The sequence below is a fragment of the Salmo salar genome, chromosome ssa12 (genome assembly GCF_905237065.1).
Source record: "Salmo salar chromosome ssa12, Ssal_v3.1, whole genome shotgun sequence".
NCBI lineage: Eukaryota > Metazoa > Chordata > Actinopteri > Salmoniformes > Salmonidae > Salmo > Salmo salar.
Genome location: NC_059453.1, coordinates 46,582,896 through 46,604,220, shown reverse-complemented (window position 1 = coordinate 46,604,220; position 21,325 = coordinate 46,582,896). Strand labels below are relative to the sequence as shown.

Genomic DNA, 21,325 nt, shown 5'->3' with positions numbered 1-21,325 from the left:
AGAAAGCTAAAAACTTGGTGTCTAACATTAGTTAGCTAGCTAGCTGCTGGGAGGATTGGAGGAGTTGGTGAGTGCGACTTTTTCCCCTCATCGTTTTTCAGTGGCTACAGCTAGAGATGTGTCATTTTGCTAGCTATAAGTAAATGTTAATCACTTTGCTAGCTAGCTAGCTATGCTGAACTTGAAGACTGTTATCCAGTTAGCCAGAGTGAATTTACGAACACAAAATACATGCTATCTACTCCGATTTCAGAGCACTCTTGTCTGAGTGTCCCAGATCACAGAATAACGGATGAATTTACAAATGCGCAACACCCGCTGAATATGACCGGTGTCAGTAAACGTTGACAAAAAAGTTTGAACATTTTTTCCCAGCAGCACAGTTAGTCACTAATGTTCTCGATAACATGTAATAGCCTAACCAGCTCAGCTAGGGCTAGTAAAATGGTCAGAGTGAGGTGTTTTCTAATGTGTGTCTGGAAGTAGCTAGAAAGCTAGCCAACTTTAGCCAGTTAGCTTGGGTGCTTGACTGCCATTGTGAGGAACACTCGGATCAACCCTACTCCTTGGCCAGAGCATCTAGTGTCAATAGTGCAGTGTATGCTTTGAGAGCGAAACACTCTGAATTTACGAACCGACAATCTGACAATGCTCTGAATTTACGAATGACCCAGAGCACACTCTGGCACACTGAAGGTAATTTACAAACACACCCTTAGTTGTCAATCAAATCTATTTTGCATCGATCAAATGGGCGGGCAGGCAAGTTCCCATTCAGTGGTCAAAACGTGGGTTGGCACAAGCATGCATTGGCAGGCAAGCTGCAGAAGGATGATCAGGCTACTAGTCCCCATCATTTATCAGTGTAATTCTGATGGCCAACTTGCTGAAAAAGTTTGAGATTTTAACTCATCTTGCTCTGGCTAGCATTAGTTGTTGATCTTGTTGTTGTTGTTGATGTGCATAAATGAGGGAGAGAGAGTTTACCTTTCATTGTTGTTTGATCAAAGTTCCCAAATGTAAGAGGACTCCTGTGGCATTTACATATTTGCAGAAATCCATTCAGGTGCCTTTTGTCGTGTTTGGCAAATGCGTTCTAATGATCTAAAGTTTCGCTGTTGCTACAACCTGTAAACACCTGGGCAGGTAGCCTAGTGGTTAGAGCATTGGACTAGTAAACGAAAGTTTGCAAGATTGAATCCCCGAGCTGACAAGGTAAAAATCTGTCGTACTGCCCCTGAACAAGGCAGTTAACCCACTGTTCCTAGGCCGTCATTGAAGATAAGAATTTGTTCTTAACTGACTTGTCTAGTTAAATAAAGGTAAAATAAAAAAATAAAAACACACAGTCCACTTCAAAGTCAATGTTGGAAGGCCCGTGTGGCAAATGGCTTATTTGCATAAAGCTCTACTGTAGCTCTGATTGGCTATGGCGCACCATTCTGTGTAGACTCAGGTCCTGGATGAGACAGATGTTTTAATTAGGTTTTATTCACTGCAGTGTCTCTTAATTGACAAGTGCACGTCCGTTTTCCCACTCTCTATTGTTATAGAATTTTCACAAATGCCTCACTTTACGTCATTGCCAAACAATCTGTGAAAATGACCATATCTAAGTGCTCGCTTGTCAGAAAATGTAAAAAAAAAGGTGTAATATTCTTCCTGGGGGTGTATATTAACAGATTTTAATACAATTTCATGTTACTAAAAGGCTGTCAGTTCTATTTTAAGAGTGGAGGAGCAATACCTAACATAAATGTAAATAAATATAAATAACCCTTGCTTGGGGAAAAACAATACATTTTTTGTTTTGTGCAAGAAATGTGCTTTATAAATAAAAATAGCATTATCACTTCAGCCATTTGATAAAACAGATAGAAGAATGAGTCCACTTCAAATCAGAGGTGGGACCTTCAAAGTTTAGTGGAGGGAATATAGGCCTACTCTGTTTCTCGGAGCCCAAGCAGATAGCAACAAAGGACTAAAAAAGTGGAAACAGCTGCGGGTAACAACTGGCCTTGAATCTTAGACTTGCAACAGTACACAGATTGAGGAGAACCACACATTGGGAAGAAACTGTAAGAGCACAGTGTATTCACAAACATGAGCAAGAAGTCTGTTAACAGTGTATTTGAGGCATTCCTCATGAAACCAGGACAAAGAAATACCATGATTTTGGGGATTTCACAACATTTTATCCCTAGAATGGTCCTGTTGAGGAAAGATTGTTGACATACACTCAGTGGCCAGTTTATTATGTACACCCATCTAGTACTGAGTCAAACTCCCTTTTGCCTCCAGAACAGCTTGACTTCTTCGGGGCATGGAAACATTGCTCAATTGGTATCAAGGGACCAGGAAACATTCCCCCCGCCATTAGACCAGCATTACCAGCCTGTACCATTGATACCAGGCAGGATGGGGCCATGGACTCATGCTGCTTACACCAAATCCTGACTCTGCCATCAGATGGTCACAGAGGTAAATGTTAGGACTCTCGTGAAGAAGAATTGATAGCAGTGACAAACGTATTTCTACAATAGAATTTGATCTTGAGCTGTATATGTGTCCTCACTGCCCTTTCCCACCTGGACAAAAGGAACACCTATGTGAGAATGCTGTTCATTGACTACAGTTCAGTATTCAACACCATAGTACCCACAAAGCTCATCACATAGACCCTGTGACTATACACCTCCCTCTGCAACTGGATCCTTGACTTCCTGACGGGCTGCCCCCAGGTGACCAAGATCCCAGAAATCTTTCATACACACAGTGTAACCAATCACTACTCTGGCTGACACTTAACTCAAAAGGCTATTTTGAAGGGGATGTGCTTTTTTACTGATTGTCTTTCTCACTCAAACAACCACATGGAGTGGTGTAATAGTGCCTGGAGAAGTGGGTATACTCAAATTTTGCCCAACATTTACCAAACGGCCGGTCCCGCCGAAGGAAAGGCACCCTGTGTGAAAAGAATCTGTGAGAAACCGGGACATACACTCTTAATGACCTAAAATGATAAATCCCATATTGGTCTTTCACAGTCAGGTCAAGCTTTACTGTGAAAGTAGGCTAATAATAGGCCTACTATTGAAACAGATAAATGAGGCTGTCAACTCAGATATGCACAGGTTTCAGATTTTTCAAATTTTCCAATTTGCTCCTAAAGTCACACTTTTGTAAGAGAAAAACAACAAAATTGGATGTTCTAAGTACATAAGAATGCTTAAACCACTTAAACCACCACTTTTGAGGTCTAGGGTAGTTACCCTTTAATTTTTAGGGTAGTTACCCTTTAATTGATGTGCACAGGCACCTAGCACAGTTGTTTGGCTAGCGGTGTTTGTTGCACATGAGACGGAATTTGCTAAACAAATGGCCACTGGAGTGATGCAAATAATCATGATATCATTCTTCCAGGTAGGCATAGGCTTTCCATCTACCAGAAGGTTAGGCCTATTTGTACTTAAACTCAGCAAAAAAAAGAAATGTCCTCTCACTGTCAACTGCATTTATTTTCAGCAAACTAAAGGTGTAATTATTTGTATGAACATAACAAGATTCAACAACTGAGGCATAAACTGAACAAGTTCCACAGACATGTGACTAACAGAATTGAATAATGTGTCCCTGAACAAAGAGGGGGGAGGGGGTCAAAATCAAAAGTAACAGTCAATATCTGGTGTGGCCACCAGCTGCATTAAGTACTGCAGTGCATCTCCTCCTCATGGACTGCACCAGATTTGCCTGTTCTTGCTGTGAGATGTTACCCCACTCTTCCACCAAGGCACCTGCAAGTTCCCGGACATTTCTGGGGGGAACAGTCCTAGCCCTCACCCTCCGATCCAACAGGTCCCAGACGTGCTCAATGGGATTGAGATCTTGGCTCTTTGCTGGCCATGGCAGAACACTGACATTCCTGTCTTGCAGGAAATCACGCACAGAACGAGCAGTATGGCTGGTGGCATTGTCTTGCTGGAGGGTCATGTCAGGATGAGGGTACCACATGGGGGGTACCACGTGAGGGAAGAGGATGTCTTCCCTGTAACGCACAGCGTTGAGATTGCCTGCAATGACAACAAGCTCAGTCCGATGATGCTGTGCCACACCGCCCCAGACCATGACGGTCCCTCCACCTCCAAATCGATCCCGCTCCAGAGTACAGGGCTCGGTGTAACGCTCAATTCTTTGACGATAAATACGAATCCGATTGAGACAAAACCGCTTTCCACCTGGGTTTGTCTAACTCCATCAAGGATAAACTGGCCTCTTGGGAACTGTGTGAGGACCTTGAGTCCCTGATAACGCTGGCAATTAGGATGGACAACTGCCTCCGAGAATGTTTTTTGTTGTTAACACCACCCCAGTATCCTGGTTTCCTGAGCACCCTAAGCCCCCCGAACCCAGCATTGAGGAGCCCATAAAGCTGGGACTGCGGAGGTCTTGGCCATCTCCGTGCTACATGCCCAGAACTGACGGAAATGCCAGGGCTTGCCAGGACAAGGGGAGACCCTGACGAGCTGTGCAGTTACCTCCCGGCTACACAGTCACTGTCTGTCACTACCCGTAACCCTCCACTGGGATAACTGTCAGAACCAGATTCAAGCCTTCATGGCCGCATATAATTGAATTGATCAGGACTTTGCCAGAGAATTACAAATCCCCTGCGTGAAGTGTCCCATCCCTCTGCAGATTGGCTCCGGTCAGGTGGCTCTGGTCAAGTGGAATTGGCTCAGGTCATTGGTTCCGGTCAGGTGGAATATCAGACCAAGCCCATTCTATTGCAGGTTGAGGTGAACCACTCAGAGACTTAGTTTAATTTTGATTGCTGCTCCAGAGAACACCCTTATCCTAGTGTACCCCTGACTAGCGCAACATAACCCACTATTCTCCTGGTCCATGGGACACCTACTAGACTGGGGTAAGGACTGCCAGACTTAATGTCTAAGACCCCCACCAAGAGCCTTGCCGTGTCCTCCTGCATCCACTGAAGATCAAGACTTTTCCGCTCTCCCTCCTGAATACTTTGACCTCGGAGAGGCAAGCCGCCACCCCATCGTCCATATGTCTGTGCCATAGAACTCCTACCCGGCTCCACACCTCCCCGGGGCCGTCTGTACTCCCTCTCGGCCCCTGAAGCAACAGGCATGGACTATTACATCCGGGAGTCGCTGGAGGCAGGTTTCATTCTTCCCTCTACATCCCCAGATGACACTGATATGTTGAATCGGTATGTCTTTATTTACCTCGATGACATCCTGATCTTCTCCAAAACCATTCCGGAACACATTCTGCACGTCTGCCAAGTCCTGAGACACCTCCGTCAGAGCCAATTATATGTCAAGATAGTGTGAGTTCCACGTATCCAAAGTTTCCTTCCTGGGTCACATTATCTCTACCGCAGGCATCCAAATAGACCCCATAAAGGTTGAGGCGGTTGCCGACTGGCCCCGCCCCACCTCACTCAAGCAGATCCAGCAGTTCCTCAGGTTTGCCAATTTTTATAGCCATTTTATATGCAACTTTGGTGCACTGGTAGCGCCTCTCACGTTTTTGCTGGACTCCCGAGGCTGACAGGGCATTCACGGAGTTCAAGGGACGTTTCACCTCTGGACCCATACATACTTGTTCATCCTGATCATACATGTCCCTTTGTGGTAGAGGTGGACACCTTGGGCACTGGAGCAGGGGCGGTCCTTTCACAGCAGAACAAGGAGGACAAGAAACTGCACCCATTCGCCTTTCTCTCCAAGTAGTTCTCTCCAGATGAATGTAACTACAATGTAGGCAACCGGGAGCTCTTGGCAGTTAAGTGGGCCCTTGATGGGTGGAGACACTGGTTGGAGGGGGTACCTCATCCTTTCGTGTTCTGGATGGACCATAAGAACTTGGTCTCCATTCAAGAAGCCAAGAGTTTGAAAGCTCGCCAGGCTAGGTGGGCTCTGTTTTTAAACAGGTTCAATTTCACACTAGCCTATCGCCCAGGATCCAAGAATCAGAAATCAGACGCCCTGTCCCGCCAACACGATGTCTTTAACTTCTTTGGGATAGGGGGCGGTATTTTGACATCCGGATGAAAAGCGTGCCCAAAGTAAACTGCCTGCTACTCAGGCCCAGAAGCTATGATATGCATATAATTGGTAGATTTGGATAGAAAACACTCTAAGGTTTCTAAAACTGTTAAAATAATGTCTGTGAGTATAACAGAACTGAAATGGCAGGCGAAACCCCGAGGACAAACCATCCCCCCCCAAAGAAATTCATCCTACCACTGATTTCAATGGCTGGCACTTTTATAATAGGGCGAAATCGTGCCCGATTTGCAGTTCCTAGGGCTTCCACTAGATGTCAACAGTCTTTAGAAAGAGTTTCAGGCTGGTTTTTTGAAAAATGTGTAGTTTTTCTAGGTGGCTCCTATTTTGGCTGTAGTGTTTCCAATTGCGTGAATGAGAGCGCGTTCTTTGGTATTTTTCTCCGGTAAAGACAATAACGATTCTCCATCTTAAATTGTATCATTTATTTGTGTATTAGGGTACCTAAGGTTTGATTATAAACGTTGATTGACTTGTTTGGATAAGTTTATTGGTAACATTTGGGATTCATTTTGTATGCATTTTGAAGGAGGGAAACCGAGTGTATTATTGACTGAAGCGCACCAGCTAAACTGAGTTTTTATGGATATAAAGAAGGACTTTATCGAACAAAAGGACCGTTTGTAATGTAACTGGGACCTTTTCGAGTACCAACAGAAGAAGATCTTCAAAGGTAAGGCATATATTATATCGCTATTTCTGACTTTCGTGTCGCACCTCCCTGGTTGAAAATGATTTGTTATGCATTTGTGTGCTGGGTGCTGTCCTCAGATAATCGCATGGTTTGCTTTCGCCGTAAAGCCTTTTTGAAATCTGACACGGAGGCTGGATTAACAACAAGTTAATCTTTATTTTGATGTATTGCACTTGAGATTTCATGAAAGTTTAATATTTATAGTAATTTAATTTGAATTTGGCGCTCTGCAATTTCACCGGAAGTTGTCGAAATGCAAGCATCCCACTTATCCGCAAGAAGTTAACAAGGAGAGGGACTCCGAGCACATCATCCCCAGCTCCAGCATTGTGGCTCCTGTGATATGGAGTATTGAGACCACGGTCCGACAAGCCCAGACCCGAGAACCTGACCCCTGCAGGGGACCCACTAACAGACTTTACGTTCCGCGATCAGGCCGTTCCTGAGTACTACAATGTGGACACTCCTTTAAATCAACTGGGCATCCAGGGGTTAATCGGACACTGGAGTTCCTGAGGTGGAAATTCTGGTAGCCCAACATGATTGAGGATGTGAGATCCTTTGTTGTGGCCTGTTCCACCCGTGCTCAAAGCAAGTCCTCACTGCAACCTCCTGGGTTTCTCCAACCTCTGCCCATCCCTAGCCGGCCCTGGTCCCACCTGTTCGTAGACTTTATCACAGGGTTACCTCCATCCCAAAGGCTTACCACTATCCTGGTGGTCGTTGATCGGTTTTCCAAGGCAGCCCATTTCATTGCCTTACCAAAGTTGCCCTCAGCGATGGAGACCTCATGATTACCCATGTCTTTTGACCACACGAACTTCCCCAAGATATTGTCTTTAATCGTGGACCCCAGTTCATTGCAAGGTATTGGAAAGCCTTCTGCTCCCTGTTGGGAGCGTCGGTGAGTCTCTCCTCGGGATTCCACCCACAGTTGAATGGGCAAACAGAGCGGGCCAACCAGGAGCTGGAGAAGATCCAGCGATATACAAATTATCTTAATTATTTATTTACTAAATAACTAAACAAATCACAGAAATACATAAACAGTATGGTTATTGGTTACTAACACAATGCATTGATAAGTCCCTAGTGGGCTAAACCGGTATGACGGCTTGGTAAACAATGGAAAGGGGTGAGGACAGATAAAAAGTGGGAAAGACAAAATGGATTCATTACACACACAGTTGCTAATTATATTATTTGAAATGCTAATCCTTTGCACATGAACGGCCGCTCATTCGAAAATAATTGCAATGTATATGTTTACGCCCGTATGTCGTTGTTGTCTTCTATGTTGGAATCGCCGGTCCGTCTCCTGGAGAGTCAGTTCATCAGCGAGTCTCTGGTTAACTTCCCCAGAAGTCACAATGTCTTTCATAGTTGTCACATTCTCAGTGGCTCTGTATAGTGTCTGTTGTAATGGATACGTCAGGCGTACAGATGGTCATTGCATGGAATAGATGCTTCCGCAGTTGTCAGTATTCTCGTACTAGATTTACGTCATTTCCAACTGCAGACTAGTAATTCTACGTCTAGGATTTGCTCTTATTCTGTGGTGATCGATAGTCTGAGTTTCACCATTTCCAGCCGTGTGGCCAACACTACACGCGGTCTTGTCTCCTGGGCCTATAGAGTTGAAGTTCTTAACCATTTTAACATGTAGCGTCAGCTCCATATTTTCTGGTCTGATGGCCTATAGAATTGTAGCCATTCCAATGTGGGGACTGTCCCGGCATTCTCTGGTTTAATGTACATTTTGTAGGAAGTGGATTTTATACTCTGTGGAAGAAGAGGCGGTTCTATGACACCTAATGTATTGTCTGGGCTCACTGTAGTGTGGCCACTGACTAGTTAAACTTGAAATGAAAATCCATACTCTTATTTAGAAGGCTAACATCACATTTCATCTTTTCACAAATCATTTCATATGTAATCATATATTTTACACAACCATCAGATGTAAACCCCATAATTTGAAGGTGTACACAACCAGAGATACAGTAATGGCCTGTCTTTCATAAGGTCACCACATTTTGTATTTAACTAGGCAAGTCTGTTAAGAACAAATTCTTATTTACAATGACAGCCTAGGAACAGAGGGTTAACTGCCTTGTTCAGGGGCAGAATGACAGATGTTTACCTTGTCAGCTTGGGGATTCAATCTAGCAACCTTTTGGTTACTGGCCCAACGCTCTAACCACTAAGCTACCTGCCGCCCCAAATGAAACAACTTTGACAGGATTGTTCTGTAAATACCCATGGACCATTCCCACATTCTCAAAAATATCAATATTGTGTAATTATTCAAACTCTTGATTGTCCAACTGTCTCTCTGTGTTCTACAATTTACATTCCATTCTCGAACACTACAGAGCATAGAGGCAGCGTATTTTATGACCGCCATAACAGCAGACTTCCCGCTCTCCCCCTCTACTAGAGAGAGCACACTGTAGAGCGGACCCACTGTAACCTGATGCTTCAGATCATCACAGGAGTGTTATGACACTGCTCACAGGGAAAGTAAACCAATGTGTTATTTAGCAACATAGAATACATTACTTACCTCTGTTTTGATCTGGAAGTTCCATTTTAATTTGGCATCAGTCTTCACACACTCCACACACAAATCCTCATCAAAAGTGACACTCACGTCATCAACTTGTTCTGAAATCTGTAAAATGAAGTCATAGTTAGTTTGTTGCTTGGGGATAATTAAAATGTTATAGTAAACCATGTTGGATAATACTGTATGTACAGTAGTAAGTAGAATATCTAAGCGATCGTTGCACAGGAGGACAATGTCTTACGATGTATTAGAATCATATAAAATGCATTATACCAGTTGGCCTTAAGTAAAGTATTGGCTATTTGATCAGTTCTCTGTTTAATAGTAACTATTCAGAAACCTGCAATGCTAAAATAATTATGTGCAGTAGTTCCTGCAAAATGTTGTTTTTTAATGCCACTACTGCTTTGTTCTTTTTCACACAATAAGCATTAATTATTAGCCTCACTTGGTTTACTCAAATGCAGGTTTGATTGAATCTCTTGATTGAATGTGCTCCTCATCTGAACTATGATGACTTACAATTTGCACTTCATTGCTGCTCTGTCTGTACTCCTCTAAGAGATGTTCCCTGTAGGACATGAGGCCTTGAGCCTTCATGTTGCGCCTTATCAGCTTGTCCTCTTCGGCTCGCATTAGCCACTCTTCAAACTCCTCCACAGAGTGAGCTTTCATGCAGTTGGTGCCATATTCACATATGTCAGGCCTAAGACGAAATGGCAGTGCAAACTATAATGAGACGCTAGAGGCACAATCTGTAAGATTTCTTGCTGCTTTTTGGTAATTAAACAAATGAAATGTATACCCCATGTTTTTTTTAAGAATATGTGTTATTGATCACTTATAGACAGTAAGGGCTGTTTACATATGCATCTGTCACACAGATTGCACTTTTAGGCTTTGCAGTGTTCGCAGACATAGGTGTCTCTCCTTGTTTACAAAAACATGTTTACCTGTCGCAAATCCAAAACTCTGCTTTGTGGCTGTGAGGTGGGGGACGATGTTTCCACTCTGTGGTTGTGTCCCCAGACATCATCTGGGAGTGCCCCAAGGAGGCACAATGTTTGAAAAAGCTCTCCTGAGAAGAGAGGGCTATGAAGCAAACCTTGCAGTAGATCGCCGCCTGCGGGTTAGGGGCGGGCACTACGTCTTGAGCCGACTGTTGCCTCTGCTGTTCCCTTTCATGGGAGAGCTGCAGGAGTTCCTGGCGACTCCACTCCCCACGTGCCTCTGCTCGCCAGACAGCCAATTCCACCTCGCTGTGCAATAACTGGCACTGGCTGGGCCCGTGCCAACAGGGCATACCTTGCATGAAATAGTTGCAGTACTGGAAAGGGAAGACTGGAGGCAGAGGCCTGATCTGATTGTAGACTTCCTTCCCCAGACTTTCTGCCAGGTGATGAACCAAGACTGGGCTCCAGACATGGGCTGTATCCGCTGAGCAAGTGTTGTTCCACCGTTTACCTGTAATTTTTGTCGGAGTGCCACAGAAGCAGTCTTGACAGAGCTCTTGAAATTCCCCTGAAAACTCAGTGAGAATTTTTTCGGCTGGGTTTTGCTGTTGGACAGCGATTCTCTCTGACTCAGTTATCAGTCTAATTAACATGCTGTGATCTATCTTCTGGTGCTTTAAAAAGTTCCACATGGCAGCCTCCTCAAGGCTCCTTGCGAAGGTGCAGCGTTTCTTGTGCTTTGAACACCCAAACCCCTCCACAAAGAACCAACACACATTATACTGGCTGGGGTTTGTAAATTTAGGGCGGCAGGAAACAGGCCTCCATTTGCTAGTACCTTTGCCTTTAGCCAATATAAGTTCTCTGCTGCATTGGTGGTCAACTGCTTTAAGGCTGTATGTGATTTCGTTCTCTTTGACAGAGCATGCAGAACACACAACTTTAAGGTTATATGCCACTAAGAGCTCAGCCAGTTTGGACCTATTTGTCCCCTTGGCTGGCATTGTTGAATCTTCATAGAATGATGCATAAAATGTGGCCTTCTTTGACTTGAGTCTAGAGGAGATGAAAATACCATTGTTAAAAATGTAAACAATGTAAATAAAAATGTAAATATGTGCTGCACATGTACGTTCACCATTATAGCAAACACTGGACTGGAGCAAGATGGTTTTAGGATTCAAAACATAACACATTGATGTCATGAATTAAAGAAAATAGGGTAACAATTTACATTGACTATACAGTGCATTCGGAAAGTATTCAGACCCCTTGACTTCTTCCACATTTTGCTACATTACAGCCTTATTCTACAATGGATTACATTTTTTTCACTTATTAATCTACACCAATACCCCATAATGACAAAGCAAAACAGTTTTTTTTCATTTTTGCCAAATTTAAATTCTGACCCTTTACTCAGTACTCTGTTGAAGCACCTTTGGCAACGATTACAGCCTCAAGTCTTCTTGGGTATGACACTACAAGCTTGGCACACCTGCAAGTGGGTTGGATTTGGTTCAGGTTGGAAGGGGACTGTCACGACACAGCTATTTTCAGGTCTTTCCAGAGATGTTAAGTCGGGTTCAAGTCCGGGCTCTGGCTGGGCCACTAAAGGACATTCAGAGACTTGTCCCAAAGCCACTCCTGCATTGTCTTGGCTGTGTGCTTAGGGTCGTTGTCATCTTGGAAGGTGAACCTTCACCCCAGTCTGAGGTCCTGAGTGCTCTGGAGCAGGTTTTCATCCAGGATCTCTCTGTACTTTGCTCCGTTCATCTTTCTCTCGATCCTGACTACTCTTCCAGTCCCTTCCGGTGAAAAACATCCCTACAGCATGATGCTGTCACCACCATGCTTCACCATAGGGATGGTGCCAGGTTTCCTCCAGATGTGACGCTTGGCAGTCAGGCAAAAGAGTTCAATCTTGGTTTCATCAGACCAGAGAATCTTGTTTCTCATCGTCTGGGAGTCCTTTAGGTGCCTTTTGGCAAACTCCAAGCAGGCTTTCGTGCCTTTTACTGAGGAGTGGCTTCCGTCTGGCCACTCTATCATAAAGGCCTGATAGGTGGGGTGCTGCAGAGATGGTTGTCCTTCTGGAAGGTTCTCCCATCTAAAACTTGTTTTCGCTTTGTCATTATTGGGTATAGATTGATGAGGGAAAAAAGTAATTTAATACATTTTAGAATTAGGCTGTAATGTAACAAAATGTGGAAAAGGGAAGGGGTTTGAATACCTTCCAAACGCACTGCATATCCCATAACACATTCATTACACATTTTAATGAATTACACATTATACAAATGTGGTGTGGGCTATATTGGCATATTCACTAGGGGCTCTGCTCAATCTATAAAATGGAAGGGTTCCAGATTCTGTAATAGAAATGCAAAAGTAATGTTAGATTGAGCCGACATATGCAGTGTTTACCGTGAATGCAGTCTCCTCTAAAGTTGGAACATTGCCTTGAAATTTCAATCATGGTGTATAGCTGAACTTCCGCGATATGGATTGAATAGAGCCCTAACACTGGTACGGCAGAAGCACAATTTTGAGAACAGCCATAATGGTGACCGAGGTAAAATTAGTTTTATACTGGATATTCAGGGGATATTAGGTTTTCTCTCGTCAATAGTTATTGAACCAAGCCAAGCAAGCCATGACTATGAAGATGGTATATTTTGACTAAGGGGTGGTTGGAGAAAAATGCTATGCTTTTTTGTTGTTTAAATTGATTTTTTTGTTTTGGGGGGCTTTCAATTTTCAATAGCTCTTACACAAAGTGTATCATGTCTATGGAAATTATATATTCTGAATCAGGGAAGAGTAGAGAAAAATCCATGACTTCTTTTGTTGTTAACATTTCAATTAAAAGAATGCTCTTCCAACTTTAAATCTTCAATAGCTCTTACACAAAGTGTGCCATGACAATCCCAAAATCAGTTACAGTTAATTAGGGTTAGGCTTCCCACTAGCGGGACAACTTCGGGTGAAACTGGAGGGCGCGCAATTCAAATAAATAATCATAAAAATTATGGATATTAAACATTTAGGTACATACAAGTGGCTTATATTGCTTGAAAGCTTAAATGATTGTTAATCTAACTGCACTGTCCAATTGACAGTAGCTATTACAGCGAAAGCATGCCATGTGATTGTTTGAGAACGGCGCCCCACATCAAAATATTTTTCTACCGGCACAGGTTTCATAATTTCACAAATAGCGATTAAATGTTCACTTTCTTTTTGAAAATCTACCTCTGATATGTCATCCAAAGGGTCCCAGCTATAACATGTAGTGTCATTTTTTTAGATAACATCCTTCTTTATATCCCAAACACTGGAAAGAGGAACTCTGCCTAGAAGGCCAGCATCTCGGAGTCGCCTCTTCACTGTTGACGTTGAGACTGGTGTTTTAATGATGCTGCCAGTTGAGGAGTCCATATTATGGCAAGAACAGCTCAAATAACCAAAGAGAAATGACAGTCCATCATTACTTTAAAACACAAAGGTCAGTCAATCCGGAAAATTTCAAGAACTTCGAAAGATTCTTCAAGTGCAGTCGCAAAAACCATCAAGTGCAATGATGAAACTGGCTCTCATGAGGACCGCCATAGGAATGGCAGACCCAGAGTAACCTCTGCTGCAGAGGATAAGTTCATTAGAGTTACCAGCCTCAGAAATTGCAGCCCAAATAAATGCTTCACAGAGTTTAAGAAACAGACACATCTCAACATCAACTGTTCAGAGGAGACTGTGTGAATCAGGCCTTCATGGTCGAATTGCTGCAAAGAAACCCTTACACATTTGGAGAGATTTTGGACCATTCCTCTATGCAGATCCTTTCAAGATCCTTCACATTCTTGGGTTTGTGCTTATCAACTGCCCTCTTCAACTCAGCCCACAGGTTTTTGATTGGATTGAGGTCCGGCGACTGAGATAGTCATGGCCGAACATTGATTTTGTTGTCACAGAACCATTTCTGTGTGGATTTTGAGGTATGTTTTGGGTCATTGTCTTGTTGGAAAGTCCACATACAGCCAAGTCCCAGCCTTCTGGCAGAGGCAACCAGATTGTCAGCCAAAATTGCCTGGTACTTGGTGGAATTCATTATGCCATCAATCTTAACCAGTGCCTCTGGACCTATGGAATTAAAACAGCCCCAAAACATCACTGACCCACCACCATATTTCACCGTGAGTATGAGGTGCCTCTCCTTGTATGCATATCTGTTTTGGCGCCAAGCATGCCGATGCTGTATCTGACCAAAATGTTCAATTTTGGTCTCATCTGACCAGAGCACATTTGTCCAATCATAATTTAAATGACATTTGGCAAACTCCAAACGCATGCTTCTTCTGGCAACCCTTCCAAAGAGCCATCTGTCCCTTTTGAACTGCCAGTTCTTTTCTTTTCTTCATGGTGTTGGATGACAAAGGGATATTGCATGCCTGTTACCTCATTTTTATACTCTAGTGAAAAGGTAAGTGATGTAATGGCTCAATATAGTTCCTTAATACTTAGATAAACTTAAATAAGTGGAATTTAATTCCTGGTTTAATGTTGGTTGATGTTATTTACAATAATATTTAAGGGTGCCATTAACTGTGAAACTTTGATTTGGAGGACATAGATTTTTAATTAAATCAATAAATGATTTTGTTGGGTTCCACTGAAACATTAATAAAGTACAGTATTTTTCACATGTTGTTATTTTGAGTTTATCTCTATAATTATATTGTTTATATTTTTTTAAGTATTGTTTGTGCATTGCCAGTCAGGGGTGCCAGTAATTTTGGAGCCCACTGTATATAAAGCAAGAGAGAGCCACAGGAGAGGAGCGGTTCTTTGGTTTATGGTTAATCCATATGGTACTCTTTGATCGTGTGACGAAATACTATTGAACAAAAAGAAGTTGATGCTGGATAGTAAACAATGCCTTTGTGCAAACAACCTTCCAGAAGTAATCAAGGCATTCTCATGTAGTGGAACATTTCAAAAACCTTATTGTTTTAGGGCTTATACATGGCAATAATAAAAAACCCACCGACGTGTTATGGCTACAACAGCCTTCATCAGGATCATCTACTTATTAGATGGTGTGGATTACTCTCCATCCACCCCCAATTCAGAATATACCATCTTCATAGTTATGGCATTCTTGGTCATAGTTATGGCATGCTTGGTTCAATAGTTATTGATAAGAGAAACCCGAATATCCACTGAACATCCAATATCAAACAAATTTTACTTCCCGAATATCTAGTACAAAAAACATTTTACCTCGGTATATTGGTGACACTATACCTTCATTGTAATGATGCATCTATTAAGATACCTAAAAAGCTATTGCATAGCATTATATGAATGCACAATGCTATGGATATATTTCATTAACCTTTAATAATGCATTTTGGAACTGTTAGAACACATTCATGAAATGCTTATAGATATGTAATGAATGTGTTTTGGATTCAAAGTAAATTGTTACCAAAAAAAGACAGTGTTAAATAGTTAAATTACTTTCCCATCACATGTCACTCTAAGTCCCAACAACAGACCAATAATGTGCTTTTGTAACAGTCATTTCTGAAGTTACTGTTATGTAAATTAAGATCAAAACGTTTTCTTTGCCTGTTTAATCTACTTACTTGGCTGACTTTTCACCAGGAAACAATTAGTCAATTTGTTGTCATTACAAAAAATGCACCATCAAGTAATTCCTGGTTTGAGCTAGGAGGAAGTAGCAGGCGCCTCTGACACTTCCCATTCACAGTTTTATTATATCAACACATTCATGTGTAGGCTACACATTGTAAATTAACTCATTTTGAAAATCTGAACTTACCACAGTAGTTTCAGGAGGAGTTTTTAACAGGCGGTACACCACAGACATTACCCATTCAATTAAAAGTCCAGTTTTTTCTTCAGTTGTATCTCATTGTGGATATTTGAGACAATAATCCCTCCCATCGCTGGAGGATCGTTTTATTTGCTGTTGAGTTAAGTTTTGTTTCTGTCATTCTGGGCGTCGGCATCATGGAGTTACTCCAGTCTATAAGCAGTGGTTCTCAACTGGTTTTACCTTGGGGACCCAAATTGAACCAGGTTGTATCAGTCGTGACCCAATATTCGAATCCCAATTCTTTTTTTTGTCAAAATACAATCTAATGCTATATTGATAATACATGTAGCAATTATATGGCAAGGGAACAAAATTCCCACCGTTTTCATTCTTGATGAAGAATGTTAATAAGCTCACTGGTCTGGGACAACAAAATCAACCAAATCTGCTAAATAGTGCTGCTAATACAGTAGCTCTATATTAAACATACTGTGATTTAAGAAAAATAGCTCAGATTAAATTACAAAAAAATGTATGTTCATTTTTATTTCTTCACACGTTCTACCAGGTTTGGCCCCCCTAAAATAAAATCTATAAAATGTATATTTTTTTTAAACTCAGAAACCCATGACCCATTCAAAACATCCCAGGACCCAAATTTGGTCGCAACCCACCAGTTGAGAATTGCTGGTCTAAAGCCTCGATGATATCACATTTAACATACTTTTTTGAGATTGTCCGCTTTGTGTTCTTGGGCGTGAACCTATTCAAGTAAGTAAATAAATACATTTTAAAAAAACGTTTAAAATACAATGTATTATTAGCTAGCTACAGCAGGCCACTGTGTGTAGGTTAATGAGCTGCTAGCTAGCTAGCCAAATGTACATACTATAGCTAAGTGAATAATCATCAGCTAGCTGGAACACTGAAATCAAAGAACGGTACAGACCACAATACGCAGGTATCCTAACCATAATAAAACAAACGAGGCATATCCGAAGGGCATGCTTAGATGAACAGAAGCAGAAATTGGCTAATGCATTAGAAAAGAGTCAAATGTGAAACCAGGAATTAGAGGGAGTGCTTGAGGATAGACAAAAGCAAATAAAACAACTCATGGTTGCGCTTCAACAGTATTAAAGTACCTGTGGAGGAGTATATGCCACTCCTCCACCATTCGCCCCAGGCTCACATCATTATATCCCTCTCTTAAAGAGAAAAAAGAGCGATATGGGTTGCAAAAGGCAGAGAGAGGAATGCTGCTGTGTCTGAGGGCAGTACATGCAATAGAAATGGTTTTGCATTACACTGCTTCGATAACAGTGGGTCAAAAAGTACAGTAGATCTGTATGTTCCACACGCTGTAGCAACCATAGTTAACAGCACGAAAGGACAACATGTTACTAGTGCGAGATGACAAAATGGGAGTTAACATTAAAAATGGGGAAAGTTTGAATCCTGCATCGTTAATGCCGTTGCCTGGGGAGGGAGAATCGCATGTATGTAACCCAGATCAAATTACTCCAAAGCTGCTGCCTGTTTAACAAGAGACAGAATTGGAAACTGTCAAGTATTGTACACAGATTGCTCTAGTTACATGACCACAAAAGGGAAGAGGGTGACGGGATATTCTGTGTGTGACGACGGGGGAGTAGTGAAGGCTGGCTTGCTGCCAGCCTCCGTGTCAGCCCAGGGGGCAGAGTTATATGCTTTAGCAGAGGCTTGTAGGTTGTCAGAAGGGGAGAGTGTGACCATATACACAGACTCTTGTTTTGCATTTGGGGTGATACATTGTGGCCACAACAGGGCATGTTAACGGTGACAGGAACACCAATCAAAATGGACAAGAAGTAGAAGCATTATTAGAAGCGTGTCTATTACCCAGTAAATTAGCAGTAGTGAAATGTGAAGTTCATACGAGTCGTACAGATAAAAGAAACAGAGTACAGAAGAGTAAAGGCTGTTATAGCAGATAAGGAGGGACCAACTCCATATTAATGCCCATAATTTTGGAATGAGTGTCACACTCGCAGCGTGTATAGTGCTCATCTTCATTTATTTTAAGAGAACACTTAAACTGTCAGGTGCGTCATAAAAGGTGGACCAAAACACAGTGGGTATATGAATACTCATCTTTTATTAGATGAAAAAACACTATTACAAAAACAATGATGAAAACAGTCCTGTAAGGCTAACAGCTATACACGGAACAACTACCCACAAAACCCATGGAAAAAACACCCCTACTAAATAGGACTTTCAATTAGAGGCAGCGAGGAACAGCTGCCTCCAATTGAAGGTCAACCCAATAAACTAAACATAGAAATAGAAGACCTAGAAAGAACATAGAAATATACTAACATAGAACATTTACCAAAACCCCCGAAACACATAAAACAAACACCCCCTGCCATGCCCTGACCAAACTACAATAACAAATAACCCCCTTTACTGGTCAGGACGTGACAGTACACCCCCCCCCAAAGACGCAGACCCTGTATGCACCTTAAACAAAAGAAACTAAAAAGAATTTGCCCCAAATAAAGGGAGGGAAGGGAGGGTGGCCACCGTCACCGACGGTTCTTGTGCAACACCCCCCCTTCCCAATCCTCCCCCCTACGGAGGTGGCTCAGGAGCGGGACGCAGATCCCGCTCCACCATTGGCTCACCCCACTTTGGTGGCGCCTCTAGAGCGAGGTCCTTCGCCGCCGACCCCGGACTGGGGACCCTCGCAACGGGCCGACTCTGGCGGCGCCGGACTGGCGGGTCGACTCTGGCGGCGCCGGACTGGTGGGCCGACTCTGGCGGCGCCGGACTGTACTGGCGCACTAAAGGCCTAGTGCGTGGGGCTGGCTTTGGAGGCGCCAGACTAGTGACATGCACCTCAGGGCTATTGCGAGGAGCAGGAACAGGATGTACTTGACTGGGCAGGCGCACTAGAGGCCTGATGCGTGGGGCTGGCTTTGGAGGCGCCAGACTAGTGACACGCACCTCAAGGCTAGTGCGAGGAGCAGGAACAGGACGTACTGGACTGGGCAAGCGCACTAAAGGCCTGGTGCGTGGGGCTGGCTTTGGAGGCGCCAGACTAGGGACGCGCACCACAGGGCTAGTGCGAGGAGCAGGAACAGGACGTACTGGACTGGGCAAGCGCACTAAATGCCTGGTGCGTGGGGCTGGCTTTGGAGGCGCCAGACTGGTGACACGCACCTCAAGGCTAGTGCGAATAGCAGGAACAGGGTAAACTGGACCCTGGAGATGCACTGGAGGTCTGGAGCATACGGCCTGCACAACCCTTCTTGGCTGAGTGCTCACCATAGCTTGGCCATACTGAGGAGCTTTCACCAATTGCACCGGCCTTTGAACGCGTCTGGGCAATACAGTGCGCATTTCCGCATAACTCGGTGCTTTCTCGATCTGTCGCTCCCCGTAATAAGCACGAGGAGTTGGTTCAGGCCTATTGCCTGACTTGCTCCAACTCCCCGTGTGCCCCCCCCAACAAATGTTTTGGGGCTGCCTCTCAGGCTTCCTTGCCAGCCGTGTTCCCACATAACATTCCCGGTTTTCTCCAGCCTTCTTCCATGGTCCCTCTCCAGCCAAAATTGTCCATGACTCCAGATACCTCTGCTGCTCCTTCCTCCGCTGCTTGGTCCGTTGTTGGTGGGTAGTTCTGTCAGGTGCATCGTAAAAGGTGGACCAAAACGCAGCGGGTATGTGAATACTCATCTTCTTTTATTAGATGAATAAACAAAACAAAACACTATTACAAAAACAACGACGAAAACAGTCCTGTAAGGCTAACAGCTATACACGGAACATCTACCCACAAAACCCATGGAAAAAACACCCCTACTAAATAGGACCTTCAATTAGAGGCAACGAGGAACAGCTGCCTCCAATTGAAGAACAACCCAATAAACTAAACATAGAAATAGAAGACCTAGAAAGAACATAGAAATATACTAACATAGAACATTAACCAAAAACCCCGAAACACATAAAACAAACACCCCCTGCCATGCCCTGACCAAACTACAATAACAAATAACCCCCTTTACTGGTCAGGACGTGACAGTACACCCCCCCCCCCAAAGGCGCAGACCCTGTATGCACCTTAAACAAAAGAAACTAAAAAGAATTTGCCCCAAATAAAGGGAGGGAAGGGAGGGTGGCCACCGTCACCGACGGTTCTTGTGCAACACCCCCCCTTCCCAATCCTCCCCCCTACGGAGGTGGCTCAGGAGCGGGACGCAGATCCCGCTCCACCACTGGCTCACCCCACTTTGGTGGCGCCTCTAGAGCGAGGTCCCTCGCCGCCGATCCCGGACTGGGGACCCTCGCAGCGGGCCGACTCTGGCGGCGCCGGACTGGCGGGTTGACTCTGGCGGCACGGGCTGGTGGGCCGACTCTGGCGGCGCCGGACTGTACTGGCGCACTTAAGGCCTAGTGCGTGGGGCTGGCTTTGGAGGCGCCAGACTAGTGACATGCACCTCAGGGCTAGTGCAAGGAGCAGGAACAGGATGTACTGGACTGGGCAGGCGCACTAGAGGCCTGATGCGTGGGGCTGGCTTTGGAGGCGCTAGACTAGTGACACGCACCTCAAGGCTAGTGCGAGGAGCAGGAACAGGACGTACTGGACTGGGCAAGCGCACTAAAGGCCTGGTGCGTGGGGCTGGCTTTGGAGGCGCCAGACTGGTGAAACGCACCTCAAGGCTAGTGCGAATAGCAGGAACAGGGTAAACTGGACCCTGGAGATGCACTGGAGGTCTGGAGCATACGGCCTGCACAACCCTTCTTGGCTGAGTGCTCACCATAGCTTGGCCATACTGAGGAGCTTTCACCAATTGCACCGGCCTTTGAACGCGTCTGGGCAATACAGTGCGCATTTCCGCATAACTCGGTGCTTTCTCGATCTGTCGCTCCCCGTAATAAGCACGAGGAGTTGGTTCAGGCCTATTGCCTGACTTGCTCCAACTCCCCGTGTGCCCCCCCAACAAATGTTTTGGGGCTGCCTCTCAGGCTTCCTTGCCAGCCGTGTTCCCACATAACATTCCCGGTTTTCTCCAGCCTTCTTCCATGGTCCCTCTCCAGCCAAAATTGTCCATGACTCCAGATACCTCTGCTGCTCCTTCCTCCGCTGCTTGGTCCGTTGTTGGTGGGTAGTTCTGTCAGGTG

General features: G+C 44.1%; 1 protein-coding gene across 3 annotated transcripts in view; it reads right to left on the bottom strand.

The window, feature by feature from the left end:
• Positions 1-16,329, bottom strand: part of LOC106565269 (helicase with zinc finger domain 2) — a 40,334-nt gene extending 24,005 nt beyond the window's left edge. For 2 of the 3 annotated variants that reach the window (XR_006757998.1, XM_045691425.1), the window contains exons 1-4: positions 16,157-16,329; positions 10,312-11,367; positions 9,881-10,064; positions 9,356-9,463 (exon numbers count right to left, since the gene is read on the bottom strand). Coding sequence is in view for 1 of the 3 variants with exons in the window: in XM_045691425.1 (XP_045547381.1) it covers positions 9,356-9,463; positions 9,881-10,064; positions 10,312-11,315 (1,296 nt within the window). In the remaining 2 variants the exon portion in view is untranslated. The remainder of the gene's footprint in view (positions 1-9,355; positions 9,464-9,880; positions 10,065-10,311; positions 11,368-16,156) is intronic. The other variant, XR_006757999.1, reaches the window with a different exon arrangement.
• Between the last annotated feature and the right edge of the window lie 4,996 nt (positions 16,330-21,325).